Source organism: Aspergillus fijiensis (assembly GCF_003184825.1).
Source record: "Aspergillus fijiensis CBS 313.89 unplaced genomic scaffold BO72scaffold_11, whole genome shotgun sequence".
Classification (NCBI taxonomy): domain Eukaryota; kingdom Fungi; phylum Ascomycota; class Eurotiomycetes; order Eurotiales; family Aspergillaceae; genus Aspergillus; species Aspergillus fijiensis.
In genome coordinates, this window is record NW_024468987.1 from 219,946 (window position 1) to 239,573 (window position 19,628).

Here is a 19,628-nt window from a genome sequence, read left to right on the forward strand (position 1 = left end):
GATGCGGAGGGATCGGAGAACAGCCGTTCGTTCGTCTTTGCCGCGGTTTGCGTCAGGCGCGGCAAGCGAGCACCTGACGCTCGGGCCACACCTTGATCGCCCGCCGCCGCTCCGAATCAATTAGTTACAGTACGGAGAGACTAGTCTAAAATATTATTCCCATCCGCTTTCTTCTCATCGATCAATTTTCTTTCGGTGTTTCCCCAAACCCCCCACCCCCCACAGTCGCCTATGATGACGGCGCAGAAGGAGGCTAGCCCTGCGACGGCTCCTACTAAGAAGCCCGGCATGGCGCCAGCTCTTTCCAAGGCCGAGAAAGAGGCCGATCTAGTCATGGGAGTAAGTTCTATCCATTCCGTCGCGGGGTTGCTACTATGCGCCGGCGCCGATACTTGGCCACGATCTACATTGTCCACCCATGTATTTCCTCTAATCTATAAATTACGAGCCTGACTCTTTTAGACCAACAATAGCAGTATCGTGTCGAAACGCAGCGTCGAGATGCTCTACTACCCTAAACCGCATTACTTTCGGTATTTCGTGAAGAAGCCCCAGCGCCGGTCGCCATTGATCAACCGTGGCTATTGGCTCCGTATGCACGCAATGGCCGAAACAGTGCGCAAATTCATGGCGGAACCCTCTGGCAAGCCGAAATTCGTCCTGAACTTAGGATGTGGATTGTGAGTCGTAGTCGAAGGAAACTGCCCGGCATGCTGGAATCGGTATACTAAGTCGGGGTGTCGTAGTGATCCTCTACCGTTCATTCTCCTCAACACGGAAAAGTCCCTTTGTAAAGATACGCGGTTCGTGGATATTGATTACGAGAAGCTCATGCTCAATAAGAAAACGGCCATTAGGAGGACCGAGGAGATCACGCAGCTCCTCGAGAATGTAGAGTTCTTGCCGGACGATAGTGCCATCCAGATCCAGAGCGAGCATTATATTGCCATCGGCTGTGATCTGAAGAACTTGAAGAAGCTGGACGATGTCCTGCGCAAAGAGGTCCTTCCGGCCGAGTGCTCGGTTCTTTTCCTCGCGGAGGTCTCTTTGACGTACATGGATGTCACGTCTGCCAATGAAGTTTTGAAATGGGCCGCGCAGCTGAACAATGGTCAGACAACCCGACTGAGCCCCTTTGGAAAGACTGCATCTAGTTGCTGACGCCAAGTTTGAAAGATGCCCGATTCTGCATACTGGAGCAGTTCTTCCCCGACGGACCAGACCATCCTTTCGCGTCAACCATGATGAAACACTTCAAGAAGCTCGGCGCGCCTCTCTTCTCGATCCACGAATACCCTTCATTAAACGAACAAGAGCAGCGGTTCAAGAATGCCGGGTGGCAGCATGCACACGCAAGGAGTCTCTGGGATATCTGGTCAGATGACAATTTCGTGAGCAGGTCGCTGCGGCGTTCACTGGACGAGGTCGAACCGTTCGACGAGTGGGAGGAGTTCGCGCTCTTCTCATCCCACTATTTCCTCTTGATCGCCTCGACCCAGGATGGATTCTTGGTGCCGACCACCGAACAGATCGAACTATCTGCCTCTTCGGCCAACGTATCGAACGAGTTCGAACTAGTCCATACTGCCGGAGTCGGGCAAAGAAGATTTGGGGCGCTTATTGCAGACGAGAACAGCTCTATTGGGTACCACGCTGGACTAGGACGGCAGACGCGATTGGCAACGACGGATCTGTACTCCAAATCCAAGGATGCTGTGAAGCCTCATTGGCCGTTCCCTCCGCGTGACGTCTCTGCCCGAATGTGTCACACAATCACCCACCTCTCTGGTAGCGATTGTTTGCTTGTCGGAGGTCGTGCTTCACCAGCTGCAGGGTTTCAAGATTGCTGGGTAAGACAAGGCGATCAGTGGCGCCCGACCGACAGTCTCCCGACGGCAAGGTTCAGACATAGTGCGGCGCGAGTGGCGTTCGACTCGGATCATGTCCTCGTGTACGGTGGAAAGACTAGCGATGGCAGTACCCTTGATACCTGGTTGGTGTGGAGCAACAACGGGGACGGATGGCTACCGGTTGAGATCAGCGGCGGAAACCCCGGGGCTCGATTCGGCGCTTGCCTGGCAAACATCGACAACACCTCCGGCATCTTATTCGGCGGGATGAGTGATGATGGGGTCATTCTGGAAGACTTCTGGACCTGGAAATTGCACCGCCGTGGCGAAAGGTCCTACTGTCTGGAGGTCAAGGATCAGACCAAAGACTTGCGAGGGCTCTCGCCCCTTGCCGGTAGCCTCAGCCGCTTCGGTGCGACCGCCAGCCAGACTTCGTGGGGACTAGTGATTGCTGGTGGCAGCATTCCTCGTCAGCTTGTGCCTGCGCATCAGGAGCTGTTACTGCTTAATCTGAAGGAGCTCGCCACCCAGCTTCGCAGCGGGTCTCCTTCGTCGTCGAGCCCCAGCATTCTATCTACTATAGGACTGGGAAGAGACTGCGGAGCACCTAGGCCTCTGCTGGTGGGTCATGCCTCTTATGCAGTAGACGAGGATCAGGTCCTCCTGCTAGGCGGCGGTGCTGTCTGCTTCTCCTTCGGAACATTCTGGACGGAGGGCACCTGGCTGTTGAAGCGCGCCGACTCGAGCGTTGACAACGAATGGAAAATGGTCCCTGAGACAGTACCGCCTCCCAAAGTAGAGGGACTGCCGACGACCTCATCAAATACCAGCATCGATACCACCACCACATCCAAGGATGTAACGCCTATTCCTCGCGTCCAGATCCAAACCGCTGCCCAATTCCAACAGATCCTCGCCGAGGGAAAGCCCGTCATTATAGAAGGGTCGGACATCGGACCGTGCACTCACCTCTGGACCAAGGAATATCTAGCGAACGCGGTGGGCAGAGACCGGAAGGTATGTACATTCAGGAAATCAATTAGTAAGGTTGGACTCAAGCTAAGAACCCCGGTAAAATTAGGTTGTCGTGCATGAGGCTCAGTCCGAGCACATGAGCTTCCAGACGAAGAATTTCGCCTACACGACCAAGGAGTTTGGCACGTTCCTGGACGAGGTGCATGCGGGGGGCCGCCAATACCTGCGCAGCATCTCGGCTGACCAGCCCACGAAACTGCCCGCCAACCTGGCCGTGGACTTTGCGGGACTGAAGGATGATTTCCGCCTGCCCGAAGCCTTTTCGGTCGTTTCGGAGAACGCGCATAGTTCCCCGCTGCGGATCTCGGGGCCCGTCACTTTGTGGCTTCATTACGATGTAAGTTGTGCTTGTCTTTGTATTAGCAGAAAAGGAAAACGAAGGCCCAATGTTCTCCAACCAACGCAGAGAAAAGGAAAACCAACAAAAAAAAACAACTAATCACCAATGGAAACAGGTCATGGCGAACGTCCTTTGCCAAGTCCGAGGCGACAAGCGACTGATCCTCTACCCGCCCAGCGACGTCCAGTACCTCCAGGTGCCCGCCGGCGCCTCCAGCTCGACCCTCAACGTCTTCCAGACGGGAGACGACAGCACGATCGCCGCGATCCCACACACCTCCCCGCACGAAGCGCAACTCCGCGCGGGCGACATCCTCTTCCTGCCGCCGCTGTGGCTGCACACAGCCAGCCCCGCGAAGGACCAGGTCAGCGTGGCCGTGAACGTCTTCTTCCGCAACCTGAGCCACGGCTATGCGGCCGGGCGGGATGTCTACGGGAACCGGGATCTGCAGGCCTACGAGAAGGCGAGGGCCGACGTGCAGAAGATCGCGCGGTCGTTCGACGGCGTCCCGGCTGACATGGCGAGGTTTTATTTGTTGAGGTTGGCGAGGGAGTTGAGGGAGAAGGCGGAGGAGCCGTGAGTGCTTGTCTATGAATGTATAGTACAGTATATATCACCTTGATGATGATGGGACAAAATAGATTGTTTGTTTGTTTTGGGTACCGGTTTTGGTCAAGGGGGGTGAATTGCGGATTTCATGTCATGGTTTGTTGTCGTCGTTGATGTTGATCATATCAGCAGCAAATTCCACACTCCCAGAAAGCAAGAGGGATTGACTCGGGGAGTGTATGTGTAAAAGACACAGAAGAGGAGGGAGGAATGAGAAGGTGGTTCGGGCCACGACCCACTATGGCATGCCCTCTACCTCCCGGGCCCTCCCTACCTTAGTTAGTATACGGCCAAGCCCCCCCCCCTCCCCCCCAACAACAAGACCCACCCCTCCACCTGCAATGCAAGCACGCTTGCTGCGAACACGAAGTCGCAAGTGGGGGGGGGAAATCACTGTACGTGTGTGGGATTTACGCACGTGGTGTGAGAAGAAGAAAACTTCTTACATTAGTTCAGGTAGATATGTATATATAACTTCTCGGATATACTTATGTAGTGTACAGTACTTACAGGTGGCGCCAGCAAGCCCAATGCGGGACGGAGGCGTCCAGTAGAACTATGGAGTAAATAAAGCAGGCTAGCGCAAGGCATCAAGACTCGACTCCCGATTCATGGGGTGGAGCCAACAGCCCTGAGCTGGATGGGGCCAGTCCATTGGGGTCCGTGCTTTTTGGGCCGGGTCGAACTTGACGTCTAGTCTACTTGCTCGGTGGCATGGAGAGCCTGGAGATGCGAAGCAGATGCCCGATTCTGCTAGCATTGGGGTGGTGGGTTTCAGGTTTCGGGTTTCGGGTATGAGTATTATGTAGAACTAACTTGAGTGGAAGAATATGGGCTGGTTTTGTTCGGGAGGGATTGATGGTTGATTACTGCTCGTGGTTGAGAAATGTGGGGGTATACAGCGAGTAGTTGATAACTTGGGATAATCTAGGTGGTTCTCGGCGACACGCGGTCTTGTCGTCGTCATGAGTTAATTTAGAAGTCGATGATCGCGTGCTCCCGGAGAAGGGCTAGGGGATATGTTCTGGGAAAGTTGGGGACTATAGAACAGGAAAAACCACAAACGCTCCTACATGGAACCCCGCACACTGCACTGTTAGTCCCATGCAAGGTCCCAGCAAACCAGGATGTGGATTTATCAGGTCGGGAGTGAGAAGGGGAAAAAAGCATTGATGGGGAGAACAGGAAATGCAAATGATCAGTCCGTCAGCTGGAAGTGGTTGAAAGAAAAAGCACTGTGGTTAGCAAGCAGGGGCAGGCAGAGTTGATGTAGCACAACGGATTCATTTCCAAGCGGAACGCTATCCTGAGTGCTGCAAGAGCAGATTTGATACTGCTTTATCCATCTGGGTGTCCATGGTAACCGAGACCCAAATGATAAGTTAATCATCACATCGAGGGCGAAAAAGCTTTTGTAATCTCGATGTCATCGCCAATTCTATATTCTTTGAGCGCGCGTGCGACTGGTTGGATGTTCCCCATAGAGGGTGGGGATCAAAGAACGCATGACTTGACAAGAACCATGGATGCTTTGCCCCCTTCCCTTATTGAATCCGTTGTTCAGGGATGGAGAAGTAGATACCTCAGGGTAAAAGAACCAGCTAATCACTTTCCGACCACTCAACCTTCGATACCATCCCATTCAGGACACTTCTTTGCTAGGGGCCCTGCATGGTTGGCGAGGGGGGAGGGGAGGGGGGGCTAAGGGTAAGAAGGAAGAGATTTGATTTGATTCGAGACAGTGTGTGTGTGCACGGCTTTGCTGCAGCTTTCCCTGTGTTTCCGTGTCACGTCTTGGTCCGACGGAGAGTCAAGGGTTTCATTGGATCAGTAGAGGAGTGGTTCTTTTTTCTTGCGCCTTCATCGGTTTGTTGTTGGGAATCTTGCGTCAAGACTTTGTGGTCGTTTTCTCTGCATTCTGCCTCGTTTGAGAGGGTGAGGATGCGAGCTCCATAATGTGGCGATTTGGAAAGGGATGTTTATGATGATCGATGATCAGTCCGGAGAGAGCGTGTGGTGTTATCAAAGCGCCGCAAATTCTGGGCTGGAATGGCCTGGCCCCGAGGATTCATTGGCCGCAAACGGTATGTTGATTTGTACAGTTCGGTATGTGTACTGTGCCTCGGTGGAGTTCTTCTGCCCGATCTCAAGGGCCCACTGGGTACAGATCGCATTCGATGGAAGATGTGCTGATTCTCTTATCAGTTGCTATGAAGGTGGTGGTGGTGTAGGTGTAATTCGAGTTTAGGAAATGAAACCTGTCGAACAGTGAAATTTGAATATTCGAGGAAGAATGAAAGCAGTCAGTCAATAAGGTGGTGGTCAATAATAAAATAATACTAGTCATAATACCAATTAATGTAACGGGAGGGGGGGGAAACTGGACAGTGGAGGCAGTCCCGCCGCCCGTGCCAACTGCTCCGTGCCCACTGTTCTAACCGTCCGTTTAGTGCCCTTTTACCCCTCCCCACCCCCGTATTATTGTTCGCTTTGTACAACATCATCATCATCTTCCATCATCACTTTAATTCACTTTACCTCTCCTTTCGTCTTCAACAACCACTTCTTGCCCTCCTTCTCCTCCTCCTTCCTTCCTTCTCTTCTTGATCTTCTTCTTTTTATTCCAGCACAGAAGCCTAAAATATCAGACCCAAAATAAGAAAAAGAAAACAAGAAAAGGTGGGGGAGAAACAAAGTCCAGAAGGAAATCCAGGTGCAGAAATAATCCGGCCTGATTCTCAGTTGGGCCATTATTACTGCGTCTATCTATTTCTCTTTTCAGTTTATCTTCTCATTTGCCTCCCTCTCTCTCTTCTTGTCCTTCTCTTTCCCTCGATCCTTTTCATTCACTCACTTACTCACTCACCCTCACACCCTCACTCTTCCATCCTCATCCATTCTTTCTTTCTCGCCTGCTCCACCCTTTCCCGCCGGTACAGAGCACTCGTGGTCAGCTTCCCGTATCATTTGTGGGGTTGGGCGCCTCCGAGGCTTGCTATCAGCTACTAGTCGGTGGGTATTCCTCCATGCCCACTTCCCACTCAGTTCCTTGATCTAACCCCCCCTTCGATTGCACCCACAATCGATCGCCTGCCCGTTTGCTTGGTCCCAAAGCCTTCCCTTATCTTTTCGACTTCTGCCTCACCTCCTGTCTCTTTGTTCCCTTGCTGATACCGTCGGGTTCAATTAGATCATCATTCTAACCTTATTCAACCATTTTAAGTCTGGCGTATGTCACCTTACTCCCCCAACCCCACCTGTCATTCGATCGCGCGGAACATAATACGCTTGTTTTGGTATTCATTGCGATTGCGGATTCATTGCTAACGGGAGATCTCTCCCGCAGATACCACCACATCGTCCGGAACTGAACGCTGAGACCACTCGACACTGATGCACCACTGATTGGCTTCTTGTGGTGTAACAATTGTTCTTGGGTGCATACCTTCGCCCAGCCGCAATCATTGGAGCAAATACCAGTATGGCGACAGTTGTGGTGCAGCAGCACACGCTGCGACATTCGACTCCCCCACCGTCGGGTATCACCCCCGCCTTGAACCTCAACAGAACCTCGTCGCCTATCCCAAACAAGCATCTGCCTATTTGCCCAACGGGCCCTTCTCCGGTTTCCGCTCATACCCCTTCCCCCGCTGGAAGCGGAAACACTACCCTTCAAGCTCCCTCGCTTTTACACCCGCCCGATGCATTTCTCCAACTCTCGCAGTCTCCTCCGATATACTCCTTAGATCGCGCAAGCTTGGCGGCTGCTTTGGACCATTGGGCTTCTCAGCCGTTACCAGATCCATCTCAGGTTTTCCCGTGGCTTCATGGACTTCATCCAGCCAATCATCTGCAGGTCGGCTTCTTCACCAACCGCCGGCGCTCCCTCAGGCGGCTTCCCATATGCTGGCGAGGCATCACCATCGTCAAGGTCGGCGGAGACTTGAGCAGGGCACGCATCAAGGGCGCAGTGTCTCCGGATGAGGTGCTAGGCCCGTCAGGTAGAGAGTTCCTTGCAGTAGACCCGCGGGAAGGCTTCTCAGTGCGCAACTTCCAGATACAAACTGCAAAGCTGGCTCCATTATCTGATATCATCGTCTATGGTGAGGATAATGTCAGTCAAAATCAGATTTTGGATATTGCGGCAAGACTGGCCACAGCACAATATCATTGGAGACTCAAGAACGACCTCGAGCAAAGCTTACCCTCGTACAACACATTTATCCTTGCTTGTAAGTTGAATTGGTCGGTGTATGCGAACGTCAAACTAAGTCTCCAACAGGTCCTTTCTCCGAGATAGAATCGAAGTCCCCGGGGCTGGTCGCTATCGGTAGCAACGGTCAGCTCACCAACCAAGTGATGGATTTCTGTGAGTATACCTCGTATTCGAGTTGAGAGCGCAGCTAATCGCTTACAGTTCAATGGGAACGGTTCGAGATGTGCGAGATGTCCCGTGCATCCGAGATCTCAAGGAACATATGGTTGGGCCCGACATCCGACTATTTATTATTATCTGGACCCGGTGGTTGCCCATCTGCGGAGACTTTTGACCTACTGATCGAAACAAGCGAGCTAGCAAGCATTCCTGGGCCTCGTTTCCTGGCAAACCTTAATAAACAACTCGAAGAGGGACCACAGAAGCTGGAATTCCCCTCATCTGGATCGATCCTCGCACCTTCGAGTGAGACCCGAGAAGTTGATGATTTGGTCAACACGATCCGCTGGTTGTACTATTTGGCAAACCCGGATGAACCGGAGCACACTGTTGACGCCGATGGCGACATCTCAATGCCGCCTCTCAGCAGAAGGCCACACAAGATCCTGATTCATTGTCCCGACGGTTACACTGAGAGCTCACTCCTAGCAATCGCATACGTGATGTTCGCCGAAGGCATCTCCGCCCCCAATGCCTGGCTCCGCCTCCACAGTGAGAAGAAGCGGAACTTCTTTGCGTATCCCTCTGATGTCACGTTCTTGAGCAGCGTGCAAGGGAGACTCCTGCAAGAGAGTCCGGCCACCAAGTCTCACAAACTTACCAGCCTCCCCGACCCGCAATGGTTCAGATATTGTGACGGCTCCCTCCCGAGTCGGATCTTACCATATATGTACCTTGGTAACCTCTCCCATGCGAACAATCCGGAAATGCTCTGGGAGCTCGGTATCCGTCGTGTTTTAAGTATTGGTGAATCGGTGACGTGGACTGCCTCCGAAACCACGAAGATGGATCCGAAGAATGTGATGCACATAACTAAGGTCCAGGATAACGGCATTGATCCGTTGACTCAGGAGTTTGAAAAGTGCTTGGAATTCATCCGTAAGAGTCATCGTCACAGCAAGTAAGGCTATGTTGCTTACCTTTCTCCAGGTCAAGGAAAACGCGATGGTATGGCTACTTTGGTTCATTGCCGTGTGGGAGTCTCACGCTCGGCTACCATCTGCATAGCCGAAGTGATGTCGTCTCTTAATTTGTCGTTCCCTAGAGCTTAGTAAGTTCTGACAGAGATCGCGTCTGATATCTTTGCTAACATCTATGCCAGTTGCTTCGTTCGTGCAAGAAGACTCAATGTTATAATCCAACCTCACCTGCGTTTCGTGTAAGTCTTTCGAGTTTGCTACGGTTATATGCCGTTCCGCCATGCTAACGTGGTACTCAGATATGAACTTCTCAAATGGGAGGAGTTGCAAGTACAAAAGCGCAACAAGACGCCCAGAAGAGAACTAGAATGGCCGACTGTGGCCCGCGAGATCGCGCTTATGAACAAGCCATATTCCCGATAGTGGAGCGACTCTGCATGGTATACATGCGCACCTCCTGCAGGACCACCCCTGCAGACAAGCACGTACCTCGCCAGGCCCTGCTTTGCATGATGTATAGGAGCTGCAATGCAACCAGGATCAGGCGAGAAGAACAAGATTGCAGGGATCGTTTCCCTAGAGCTGGGAACACAGGCTTACACCTGCACAACCTTTTTTTGACGACTGTTGAAACGGAAATTTTACGAGGGCATGAACTGAACCGATCTAATGGAAATCCGCTTTTTTTTTGTTTTCGATTGGCGTTGGACGGGATTCGATTCCCGCGTGAGAAGTAACTTGAATTTCTGTGGTTCATATGATACATGCATCCGGATATATGCTAGTGATGTATGAGACTAGTTATCTTTGTGTGTTCGGCTGGGTTGTGTGGGGCGTCTGGTAATGGGATTCTCGTGCTGTGTGCTAGGTTTGGAAGCCTTTTTAGTGGTATCTCATCTGGCTTATACTACCTTATTTATTACCAGACGATGATTTCGATTGGAAGTTTTGGATTGATTAGATGGTGTGGTGATGGTACGTGTAGGTGCCGGCTGATTTCTGTAGGTGTTGGAGTTCAGATTGGCATTGGACACTTGTGTTCTTCGCTTTCCAGGATGTAGGCTCATATGTACAGTACATACCTGCGGTGCAGGGTAGGTATGTCTGTCAAGTGAAGCACGATGCTTTCTGCCGCGGAGTTGATCTTGCCGAATGATTCTATAGACAATATACTGTGTCATTCCTTCCCATCTGCTCTGAACTCCAGCATCAGCCCAAACAATCCCTACTATACTCTACACACCTCGAACCACCTCGGCTCTCAAGGTAGTCATGACAACAGTCGACTAAGCAGCCCGATCCCTCGTGATAGATATATACAGACATCCATCCCACACCCACAAAACAAATCCCACCACCACCACCACCACGAACCGCAGAACCTCAACACCGCTCAAACACCCGATACAGCCCCTTCAAATCCGCCACCTCGATCACCCCGCCCAACAGCCGCGTCGTAGCCACCAACCGGCCCCGCATCGCCGGGAACACTACGTGCTCCAGCATCCGGGCTATCTGCGCGCGGCGCTGCTGAATAAACGTCTCTGCTTCGTCTTCTGCGGCGGGTTCCTGCGGTGTGGTTTCCTTCTCGCCAGGGTTCTCGTGATTATTTTGATTGGTAGTGGTATTGGTAGCGGTGGAGACGGTATGCTCCCCCGCTGCTGCTGCGGGTGTCTGTGCCTGTGTCTGCGGAGCTGGCAAAGGCAACGCCTCCGGGACGTAAAACGCGGCCAACTCGCGCAGAAAGCTCCGGAAGCAGGCCTCCTCGCTCGACCAGTCGACGTAGGGCCCCAGCCGCAGCAGGAACTTGGGCAGTTTGGCCAGAGACGGCAGGTAGCCCTTCAGCAGGAGGGGGAGGGAGACGAGGCGCCCGTCCTGCGTGATGTGCAGGGAGAAGTACTCGTTCAGCATCTCGCGGCGCGCGATGAGGGTTTGTGCGATGACTTCGGGGGCTTTGGTGTAGATTTCTTGCGCTGCTGTGGTTGCTGTCCGGGTTGTGGAGGGCGAGGGTTGGTGTGCAGCGGCTTCGGCGGCTTCGGCGTCGGCGGCAATGCGGAGCAGGTCGATGAGCTGCGGCGCCGGGTCGAGGGTTATGACGCCGAAGTTGCCGAAGTCGGTGAGGCCGATCTGGTAGAAGAACTCGTGGGTGAAGAGGCCGTAGTCGACCAGGTAGAGCTTCACGCCGCTTTGGATGGCGGCGATGCGGCGCCGTTCGTCGACCAGCCCCACGTACGTGAGGGCCGCGATGGTCTCGGTCAGCGTCGTGTGCATGTTGCTGCGCACGGCGGCGCGGAGGTTCTTGATGGAGGTTAGCGCGATACGGAGGGGTTCGCGCGTTGTGGTTTCGTAGTGGAGGCCTTCTTCGTCGAGGACGGTTGCAGCGCTGGTGGTTGGGTTTTCGGCTGAAGAGGTGGTGGTGGTGGTCGCGGGTGTGAGCATGGAGGTGATCTTGCGGACTTTCGAGTCGGTGCGCACCAGGTTGTGTTCGTAGGGTTTCTTGGTGGTTGCTGGTGTTTTCGGGGTTTTCGGGGCCCCTCCGGGGCTGTCGTCGTCGTCGTCGTCGTCTGGTTCTTCTGCTTCGGCCGCCATTGTTCGCACGCCTGGGAGGAGGGTTTGCGTGAGAAAGGTACGGCTGGAGTCGACTTGTGCCAGCCGGGAGCGGATGTCGGCGCAGATGCTTTCGATGATCTCGTCTTCATTGAGAAAATTCACCTCGCGCTTCGTGGGGTGGACGTTGACGTCGACCCGTTGGGGTTCGATCTCCAAGTCCAGATAGACGAAGGGGTGGCCGCCCTTGGGGAGGAAATTTGAATATGTCTGCTCGATGGCTCGCTTCAGGGCGGTCGACTCGACCGAGCGGTGGTTGATGAATAGCAGGATGACCGTGCGTTTGACGTGATAGTTGGCGTTGGTGGCCAGGCCCGACGAGCGGAATCCAAGCTTCTCGTCCTCGACCTGGAACTCTACAAGCTCGTTGGCCACGGCGCTGCCGTGGATCTGTCGGATGCGATCGATCGTGCTTGCGTTGGCCGGGGTGGAGATGCTGACGCCCGAGTCGCCGTGTTTGCGGCACGAGAAGGCCACCCCCGCGCAGTGGACGGAATACCGTCCAACAACGTCCAGAATCTTAGCGTATTCTTCGCTCGCGGAGCGAAATGCTCGTCGTCTCGTTGGGACGTTGTAGAAGAGATCTTCAACCTACGCAGGTCAGCAAATTGTCCGCCAGGGCTGCGCCATCATCGTCATACGCACGGTTATCTGCGTGCCTCCGCGGCCGGCAGTGGCTTTGGGGGCAGCGCTTTGGCCTGGCTTCGCAGGAACAAGCTTGCCATCACTGTAAACCGCTTTCCAGGCACAGCTGGATCCGGCCGTCTTCGTGGTGACGGTCAGATGGGCGATGTGGCTGATACTGGCCAGGGCTTCGCCTCGGAAACCGTAGGTGCCTATCGAGGAGAGGTCTTCGAAAGCCTTCAGTTTCGATGTAGTGAACCGCTCGCAGAGGATGGGTAGATCGTCTCGCTTCGTCTGGTTAGCGGATCGAAGTCACGGAAGTCTGGCACAAACTCACGTCGATGCCGTGGCCATTATCGGTGATCTGGAGTAGCTTCAGGCCGCCGTCCTTGACAAGAATCTCAATAGAAGTCGAGCCAGCGTCAACGGCGTTTTCGATCAACTCCTTCAAGGCATGCATGGGAGCTACAATGATCTCTCCAGCTGCAATCTTGTTGACCACATCAGGGTCAAGGGCCTATGGTTGTGAGTATGGCAACGCCGGAGATGGCGCGGGTGAGCAACTGACCCTGATTCTCTTGGGCTTCTTCGGCTCATCATTTTGCTCGACCTCCCCTGCTGGTCTTTTAGTGCCCCGTGGCTCTAACGTGTCAACCTCCATATCAGGATCCATCGTGGCTGTTCTAGTGACCAGGCGATGGCGGCGGGAGAGAGGGTTAAATGGTTTCGATCGATAACGCAACCGAAGCGATCAACCCTCGACAGACACGTTCTCAGTACTTTCCGTAAGTCTCGCCCGACGCAGTACAGAGAGCAAGTGATTAATACTTTAATTCAAAAGTGCGATTCTCCTCGAAGACTGTTGCGATGATGAGAAAGCGGTGGAGGGCCATGGAATAAGTCGGGCAAATCGCGTGTCCGCTCGCGTCGCCGCCTTTCTTTCGCGTTGCGATCGCTTGATGTAAGTAGGCAGAGATCGATTTTTGGCATGTTGCTGGAAGATCTTCGATCTCCAGGATAGGACACAAAGATCTGGCCTTGGTCTCCTTACACATGCAGCAAGCTGTCTAGATCTTGCGGAGTCAATTCAATCCTCTGGCTATAAACACGCATGGTCACATGACATGTCATTTTTATCTCCATGCGGGAAACATCCGGACTAAAAGCAGCGAACCTCGTTGATACCTAATGTAACAACAAGAATATGAATTGAAGGAGTATCTGAGTTTCACTGCTGCGTAAGTAAACAGCATTGCTCTGGAACAATCCACTTCGCTAAAACTTCACACAGATCATCAACGCGCAATCCATCGTCGCGCGGGTATCAACCAGAATCATACATTGCTCCATGCATTAGAATCCACAATCAAGCCCCAGCTTGAAGACAAAATGCAATCAAACACCTTTTCCCCAGAGCAGGAGCTTGTAGCAAGTCCCCAAGCTCAATCGCCCGCCCCCGCCCCCGCCCCAGCCCCAAACGCATCATCTCCTCGCCCGCCCAGAAAGCCAAGGAAACAGACCCTCAACCCCCTCCACCATGGCATCCAAGCCTTTATCACTCAGCACCTCCCTGCAGATACCCTAACCAAGCACAACCTGACCCTCACCTCCCTTCCCAAACGCTTCACCATCTACGAACCTCTTCTGCTCCTCCCGGTGAACGCCTTCACCACTCCACCCGCCTGGCACTCCTTGCACGAAGATCTCACCGCGACGCAGCGGCAGACCCTCTATACCACCCTTCTCCAGTCCTTTGCCCGCTACGGCCTCACCCACGTGGCCATGAACGCGCCCATTGCACTCACGGACCCCAACTCCGGGGCGGAGAACCGGATCCGCAGTCCGGGAGGGTTGATCCCCTTATACGGGGACTTCGGGCCTCTACCGGATGCCTCTGCGTCGCAGGGGCAGGGGGAAGGTGAAGCGGCGATAGCATGTCCGAGCGCCACAGACCTTGAGCAGGCGTTCTGGGTACGTACTGTTCAAAACCATGGGATCGTACAGATCTGGGCGCCCTTGTATACCATGTTCTCGCGGGGCAATATCACTGAGAAAGCGCGGATTCTGGGCAGTGAGTTTGAGGGGTTGATTGAGGAGCAACTCGGGGAGAAGGTTTCGGAGATCAGCGTGGTGGACATGTATGCTGGGATTGGGTATTTCGTGTACTCGTATCTGAAGCGTGGGGTGAAGAGGGTGTGGGGGTTTGAGATCAATGGGTGGTCGGTGGAGGGGTTGCGGAGAGGGTGTAAACAGAATGGGTGGGGGTGTAAGGTGTTCCGCGTTGGAGAGGATGGATCGTTACTGGGGGGACAGTCACTAAAGAAAGTGGTAGAGGGTTTGACGGAGGAGGATCGCGTGGTGGTCTTCCATGGGGATAATCGATTTGCGGCGGAGATTCTGGGGGGAATTAGGGAGTGTATGGGAGCAGGGCAATGGAGTAGGGTCAGGCATGTGAACTTGGGACTGCTGCCTTCATCTTGCTTCGCGTATGCGAATGCCTGCAAGATTGTGGATGCTGAGAAGGGTGGATGGGTGCATGTTCATGAGAATGTCGATGTGCAGGGCATCGAGGAGAAGAAGGACGAGGTCACCGCGGAATTGGGGAGGCTGCGAGTGGAAGTCTTAGAAGTAGAGGCCAAAAAGGTGGCTGCTGCTGCTGCTGCTAGGTGTCGGCATGTTGAGCAGGTCAAGACTTATGCGCCGGGGGTGATGCATTGCGTCTTCGATGTGCGGTTATCTTCGAGGCAAGAGATAGAAGGCTCCGACACTCGTGGCAAATGAACCACGCACACCAATACTCCATGAACCCCAACCTCCGGGTGATGCAATCGACGCTCAAGATCATCTCATGAAACATATGTACAGTACAGTGGCAACAGCGCAAGAACTCTACAGTACAGATCTTCAGCTCCGCTTGAGGAACTTTTGGGGTATGTTCGCCTCCACGATCTGCATACTCTCGAGCTGTTCGAGGCGCTCCATGGCAAGATCCTCCTCATCATGTCTCCGGAAGTGTTCGATATCCTCGGGGTGGGTGAGGTCCTCCTCCTTTGCATCTTCACCGTGGAACTTTTCGAAGTGATGGATCTCATATTCATATTCAATGTCACCATGATGGCCCGGTCCGAGTCCAAGGTCGGGGAGCCGGGCTCCGTCCGCAATGAGACGCATCCAGTTGTCGCGACTGATGACGCCCGTGTTGGTGGGATCAAAGATGCCGAAGACTTCGCGAAGACCTTGCAACTTGCTATCCTCCGTCACTCCCGCATTGGACTCGTCGTCCATGCCGTAGGTCTTGCGCACTTCCTCAGGGGTCCACACTCCCGAGGCATCGTAATCGTGGAGGGAGAAGAAGGAGGCGGGATCGAAGGCATCGATGTGATGTTCCTCTATGAACGCACCCAATTGAATCAGTGACACTGCATTGGCTTTCGGGTAATATCCCCCGAGGTTTCCACAAGGTGCTTACCCTGCATATGCCGTGTTGCCCAGTCGGACGAGGGTGGCTGGTCATTCGAGTGCGAACCGTGGGCGCTGACCAGAGTGCCGCTTAGGGCCAGGAGAGCAGTAGCTACCGTGACGAGCATGGTCACGTCAAGCAATAATCGCACCGGCTTGTCGAATAATATCGATTGAACAGAAGCAATGACAAGACCAGTTTCCCAAGAATGACCTGTAAATCTGACAGATCAATATTTGTTCACTAGTCAAAGCAATTCTTCGCCGGAGTAGGTAGAAGTTGAAAGTGGACTGCCGTAACCGTTTGTATTGATGACAATCGGGGAATAGGAAGGGGGGGTCCGGCCGGGGGCCGAACTGACTAGTGGGTGGTTTGCACCGTTTGCAAGCGGTGTGGTGGTGCGACTTTTGCCGATGCAGTCCTGTTGGAAGCAAAAGTTCCAAACTTCGACATCGGCCAATTGCTCCTCCAGTCCACAAGTTCCACTGAACGCCTATCCCTCCCTTGCCCATTGGTTTCGCTCGTCAGAGAGCCCGGTCAATTGGATCCTGGCATATCTTGGAATTACCTTGTTAGTCTCAATTCAGGGCGCAGAAATGACCGGAGAATGAAAGGTCTCTGGTCCCGCGTCACCCCGGCGCAGTCAACGTGCCGATGCGTCTCCTGCCTCAGCACCGTCTCCCAAGGCGTAGCATCGCGTGGGGCTACAGCAGCCAGCAAGAAACGTCTCCGCCTAGGCAATTCGGTCACAGCCCTGTACACGAGCATCTTCGCCGCAGCGGCCCTAGCAGACGCCCAGGCCAAAGGTCAGCGCCGCCATGAGTGGGAGGAGAAGATCGCAGCGGCCAAGGGTGAGGTCAATGCGCTGCTTGATGAGGAGGAACGCCTGGTAGAGGCCATTTTCGCCCGTCGCGACGAGGGAATGGAAATAACTCCGAGCCGACAAACCACCACACAAGCAAGACCAAGATCCTACCGGTACCGATGGCCGTCCACGAATATCTCGCGTCGCTCATTCCATACGAGTCGGAACCTCGCTCTCAGCAAGAGCAATCAACGGCGAGACGAAAACAGCCTAGAAGAGCTCAACAAAATCAGCGAAGACCCATTGTTGGAAGTCACGGAGGAGGATAACCTGTGGAATCTTGAAGACTTCGACACGCCTCAATGGCTCAAGGAAAACGGTACTCGCCAGAAAGCTATCCGCAAAATGGCGCTGAAGCAATTGGCCATTCGGATGCTACTCCGACGCGGAATTGCTCATAGTTACCAGGGTCTGCAGATGAAATACGCAGTCGACTATTCCATGCCTGCGCCCAACGTTCCGGAGCTTCTTACCCACTTAAACAAGCTCCGTAACCGAATGAAGAGCGTGAAAGCTTCCCCACGTTCCAGCATAGAAGACTTGGAAGCGGAGATGAACTCGCTTTCACCTCAAGATCAAATGACGGAGCGCCAGAGGCTCGACGGGGAATTATACCGAGATACCAATCTTTACCTAGCGAACAGGATGTCTCTTCAAGAGCTTCTCCTCAGATTAGCTAACAACCTCACGAAATCCACCAATCCTGACCGAAGTCTAGGTCTGAAGCACATGCTGCTGGCATTTACCAAGACCCGAGAGAACGACATCTGTGAAATGATTCTACACGCCATCATACCCCATAAATTCCCGCTCACATCGTCTCTTATCATCTCGATCCTGAACTTCTTCCGCAAATCCAAGAATCTCAAGGCCTTTGACTTGTTTCTTCGCCAATTAGCCGGGGATGGGTATCCGCTGGACATGGGTAACCTAGGCCACTACAAGAATGTGGTGGTCAACGGCGTCGAGATTCAGGTCCCACCAGTCGACAGTGCGAACGCCGTCATCTACGGCACTCTGATTCGGTCATGCCTACGCTTTAATCAGCCCGACCGTGCGGACGCCTACCTCCAAGTATCTCGAGCATCTGGGTATATGGACGACTACGCGACTTTGAGCTCCTATCTCGGGTTCTACGCCATTCGGTCTGACTGGGCAAAGGGTATCCAGGCCCTGCAACGGACCGTCGCCTTTATTGGGTCAACAACGGAACACAGGCCGACGCGCGTCGAGCGCCTGATTGTCAAGATGGTTTACCTCTGTGATGAATGCGAGCAAACCGAAATCTCCCAGAAAATCATTCAAGCGTTTGTGAAGAGCGGGTTTGACTGGAAGTGGGCGGAAAAACAACTAGATTTGACCTTCGAGCGCGATCCGCGTTACAACCGCTGGAAGGCCGCTCAGACCGCAGCAGGCACAGAAGCCGCCCGGGCCTCACAACAGACGATGTGGGAGAAGTGTTATTCCTTTGTCCAAGCTGTCGGCGAGCAGCTCGACGGTCTGACCACCGAGCGAGCCTCCACCACTCAATGGCAAGATATGATGAAAACATACGCCCAGGATGTCCTTTCTGCCATTATTTCCGGACCGGTGGCTATGCACAAAGCCGCCAAAGAGGGCGGTACTGGAGACCTCGTTCAAGACGATCGCGCCACCCTCTTGAAGGAAATCAGTCAGCAAGCCCATGATATTCAGCAGCACAACAGCGCAGTCGTCAACGCCCAGAAGACCGAGATCGCCTCCCTACAAGCCGAGATTGCTCAGCTCAAGCGCATGGTCTTCGATCTGCACCGGACAGTCACCACTTCCAACCCACTTCCCCAAACACCTTCTCCACCGTCTTCTTCTCCTAAACATTCAACAACTACTGCTACGTCTGCCCCCTTATCTCGTCCCACGCCTGTTGATACCACATCCCCCCCTCCTCCGCCTCATGTTACAGTGTCTCATCCCCACCTGCCAGCCGGGTTGGCACATAATCTTGTCTCATCATCACCCAGCCCCACCCAGGGAGATCAAGTTTCACCTGCTAAGAAGAAATGGACCATGTCATTTGGAATGATGCCTTCGTCCAAGCCATGATCAGGACAATTCAGGGCGACCACACTCTTGTCCGGAATATTGGCGCCTTGGTACTGTCTTGTACTTCTCGTCAAGCCTACTATTTTGCATCCAGGGGGGTTATTGCTGATGCTGGGAAGGCTTAAGGAAAACGAAGACCGAGAGAGGATCGGGGCGTCAGTATAACCAAGTTGCGTGCGGCGCATACTGTATATACCATATGCTCACTACGCGAGGTTTTCAAGGGTCATGGGATGGCCGGGTTGTGAAGCTTAGGTTCCCGTTGATGTCATGCACCCGACATGACGTGATCTTGATCAAATGCTCTGAGTGGGAGACACATTTGCGCTTCAACCTTTGTATATTATACCTGTACCTGTACCTTCACACTGGATAGCTGAGCGAGTATATCAAAACACCAGACCCTTCACTTTCTCATTCAGTTCCCTCTCTACTACTGCTTCTTCTCCGATAACCCGACCCATAAGAAGTTGCAGAAGCAGTACCTCCCGCAGCCGAAGCCGGAGCCGGAGGAGGCCCTCTCCCCCATCTCCCCGAACACCCCCAGCAATCCGACAGCGCCGCGGCGGCCTACCGCGCCTTCCCTTTCCACGACCAGGCACCCAAGCCCAAATGACATCTCTCTGACGCCCCTTCCGGCCTCCCAGGCCACGCAACCCCCCCAAAAAATAAGAGAACAGCAGTCTTGCCGCGATTAGGATTCGAACCCAGACACTGCCGTCGCACCGCGATTTGGACTACGGTGGCACTGGTGAAGACCGCTACACCCCCGCGGCTGCCGTTGTATACCCCAATTCGGAA

At 53.7% G+C, this 19,628-nt stretch overlaps 6 protein-coding genes across 6 annotated transcripts; 4 read left to right on the forward strand and 2 right to left on the reverse strand.

Annotated features, from left to right (window-relative positions):
• Window positions 1-185: 185 nt before the first annotated feature.
• BO72DRAFT_398898 (tRNA methyltransferase PPM2) lies at window positions 186-4,090 on the forward strand. The gene is made up of 6 exons (XM_040942110.1): window positions 186-339; window positions 463-680; window positions 747-1,111; window positions 1,177-2,867; window positions 2,932-3,222; window positions 3,341-4,090. Exons 1-6 carry the CDS (start codon window positions 232-234, stop codon window positions 3,803-3,805), a joined length of 3,138 nt encoding a protein of 1,045 aa, XP_040803892.1. The 5' UTR covers window positions 186-231; the 3' UTR covers window positions 3,806-4,090.
• Window positions 4,091-7,315: 3,225 nt separating this feature from the next.
• On the forward strand, window positions 7,316-9,612 carry pps1 (tyrosine/serine/threonine protein phosphatase PPS1; the record flags this gene model as incomplete). Its single annotated transcript, XM_040941034.1, has 6 exons — window positions 7,316-8,066; window positions 8,117-8,203; window positions 8,252-9,148; window positions 9,200-9,320; window positions 9,372-9,428; window positions 9,489-9,612. The coding sequence occupies 6 exons, from the start codon at window positions 7,316-7,318 to the stop codon at window positions 9,610-9,612; spliced, it is 2,037 nt and encodes a 678-aa protein (XP_040803893.1).
• Window positions 9,613-10,347: 735 nt separating this feature from the next.
• On the reverse strand, window positions 10,348-13,385 carry BO72DRAFT_525574 (mismatch repair ATPase MLH1). Its single transcript, XM_040949969.1, has 4 exons — window positions 12,989-13,385; window positions 12,758-12,937; window positions 12,442-12,708; window positions 10,348-12,387 (listed from the first exon to the last, which is right to left on the reverse strand). The coding sequence occupies exons 1-4, from the start codon at window positions 13,091-13,093 to the stop codon at window positions 10,573-10,575; spliced, it is 2,367 nt and encodes a 788-aa protein (XP_040803894.1). The 5' UTR covers window positions 13,094-13,385; the 3' UTR covers window positions 10,348-10,572.
• Window positions 13,386-13,661: 276 nt separating this feature from the next.
• Window positions 13,662-15,262, forward strand: BO72DRAFT_23265 (tRNA(Phe) (4-demethylwyosine(37)-C(7)) aminocarboxypropyltransferase). Its single transcript, XM_040939863.1, has one exon. The coding sequence runs from the start codon at window positions 13,810-13,812 to the stop codon at window positions 15,199-15,201; it is 1,392 nt and encodes a 463-aa protein (XP_040803895.1). The 5' UTR covers window positions 13,662-13,809; the 3' UTR covers window positions 15,202-15,262.
• Window positions 15,263-15,324: 62 nt separating this feature from the next.
• On the reverse strand, window positions 15,325-16,007 carry BO72DRAFT_372541 (nucleobindin SSP120; the record flags this gene model as incomplete). The annotated part of the gene is made up of 2 exons (XM_040941047.1): window positions 15,325-15,809; window positions 15,890-16,007. The coding sequence occupies 2 exons, from the start codon at window positions 16,005-16,007 to the stop codon at window positions 15,325-15,327; spliced, it is 603 nt and encodes a 200-aa protein (XP_040803896.1).
• A 324-nt stretch (window positions 16,008-16,331) lies between these two features.
• Window positions 16,332-18,926, forward strand: BO72DRAFT_23314 (uncharacterized protein). Its single transcript, XM_040939868.1, has one exon. It carries the CDS (start codon window positions 16,488-16,490, stop codon window positions 18,825-18,827), a length of 2,340 nt encoding a protein of 779 aa, XP_040803897.1. The 5' UTR covers window positions 16,332-16,487; the 3' UTR covers window positions 18,828-18,926.
• The last annotated feature ends 702 nt before the right edge of the window (window positions 18,927-19,628 follow it).

Bases quoted from the DNA above. Each gene is read 5' to 3' on its own strand.
- BO72DRAFT_398898 (XM_040942110.1), top strand. From the start codon at position 232: ATGATGACGGCGCAGAAGGAGGCTAGCCCTGCGACGGCTCCTACTAAG. The intron at 681-746 runs GTGAGTCGTAGT...GGGGTGTCGTAG, and splicing joins CTGAACTTAGGATGTGGATT to TGATCCTCTACCGTTCATTC. The intron at 3,223-3,340 runs GTAAGTTGTGCT...CAATGGAAACAG, and splicing joins CTTTGTGGCTTCATTACGAT to GTCATGGCGAACGTCCTTTG.
- BO72DRAFT_525574 (XM_040949969.1), bottom strand. From the start codon at position 13,093: ATGGATCCTGATATGGAGGTTGACACGTTAGAGCCACGGGGCACTAAA. The intron at 12,709-12,757 runs GTGAGTTTGTGC...AACCAGACGAAG, and splicing joins ATAATGGCCACGGCATCGAC to CGAGACGATCTACCCATCCT. The intron at 12,388-12,441 runs GTGCGTATGACG...TGACCTGCGTAG, and splicing joins GCGGAGGCACGCAGATAACC to GTTGAAGATCTCTTCTACAA.
- BO72DRAFT_23265 (XM_040939863.1), top strand. From the start codon at position 13,810: ATGCAATCAAACACCTTTTCCCCAGAGCAGGAGCTTGTAGCAAGTCCC.
- BO72DRAFT_23314 (XM_040939868.1), top strand. From the start codon at position 16,488: ATGAAAGGTCTCTGGTCCCGCGTCACCCCGGCGCAGTCAACGTGCCGA.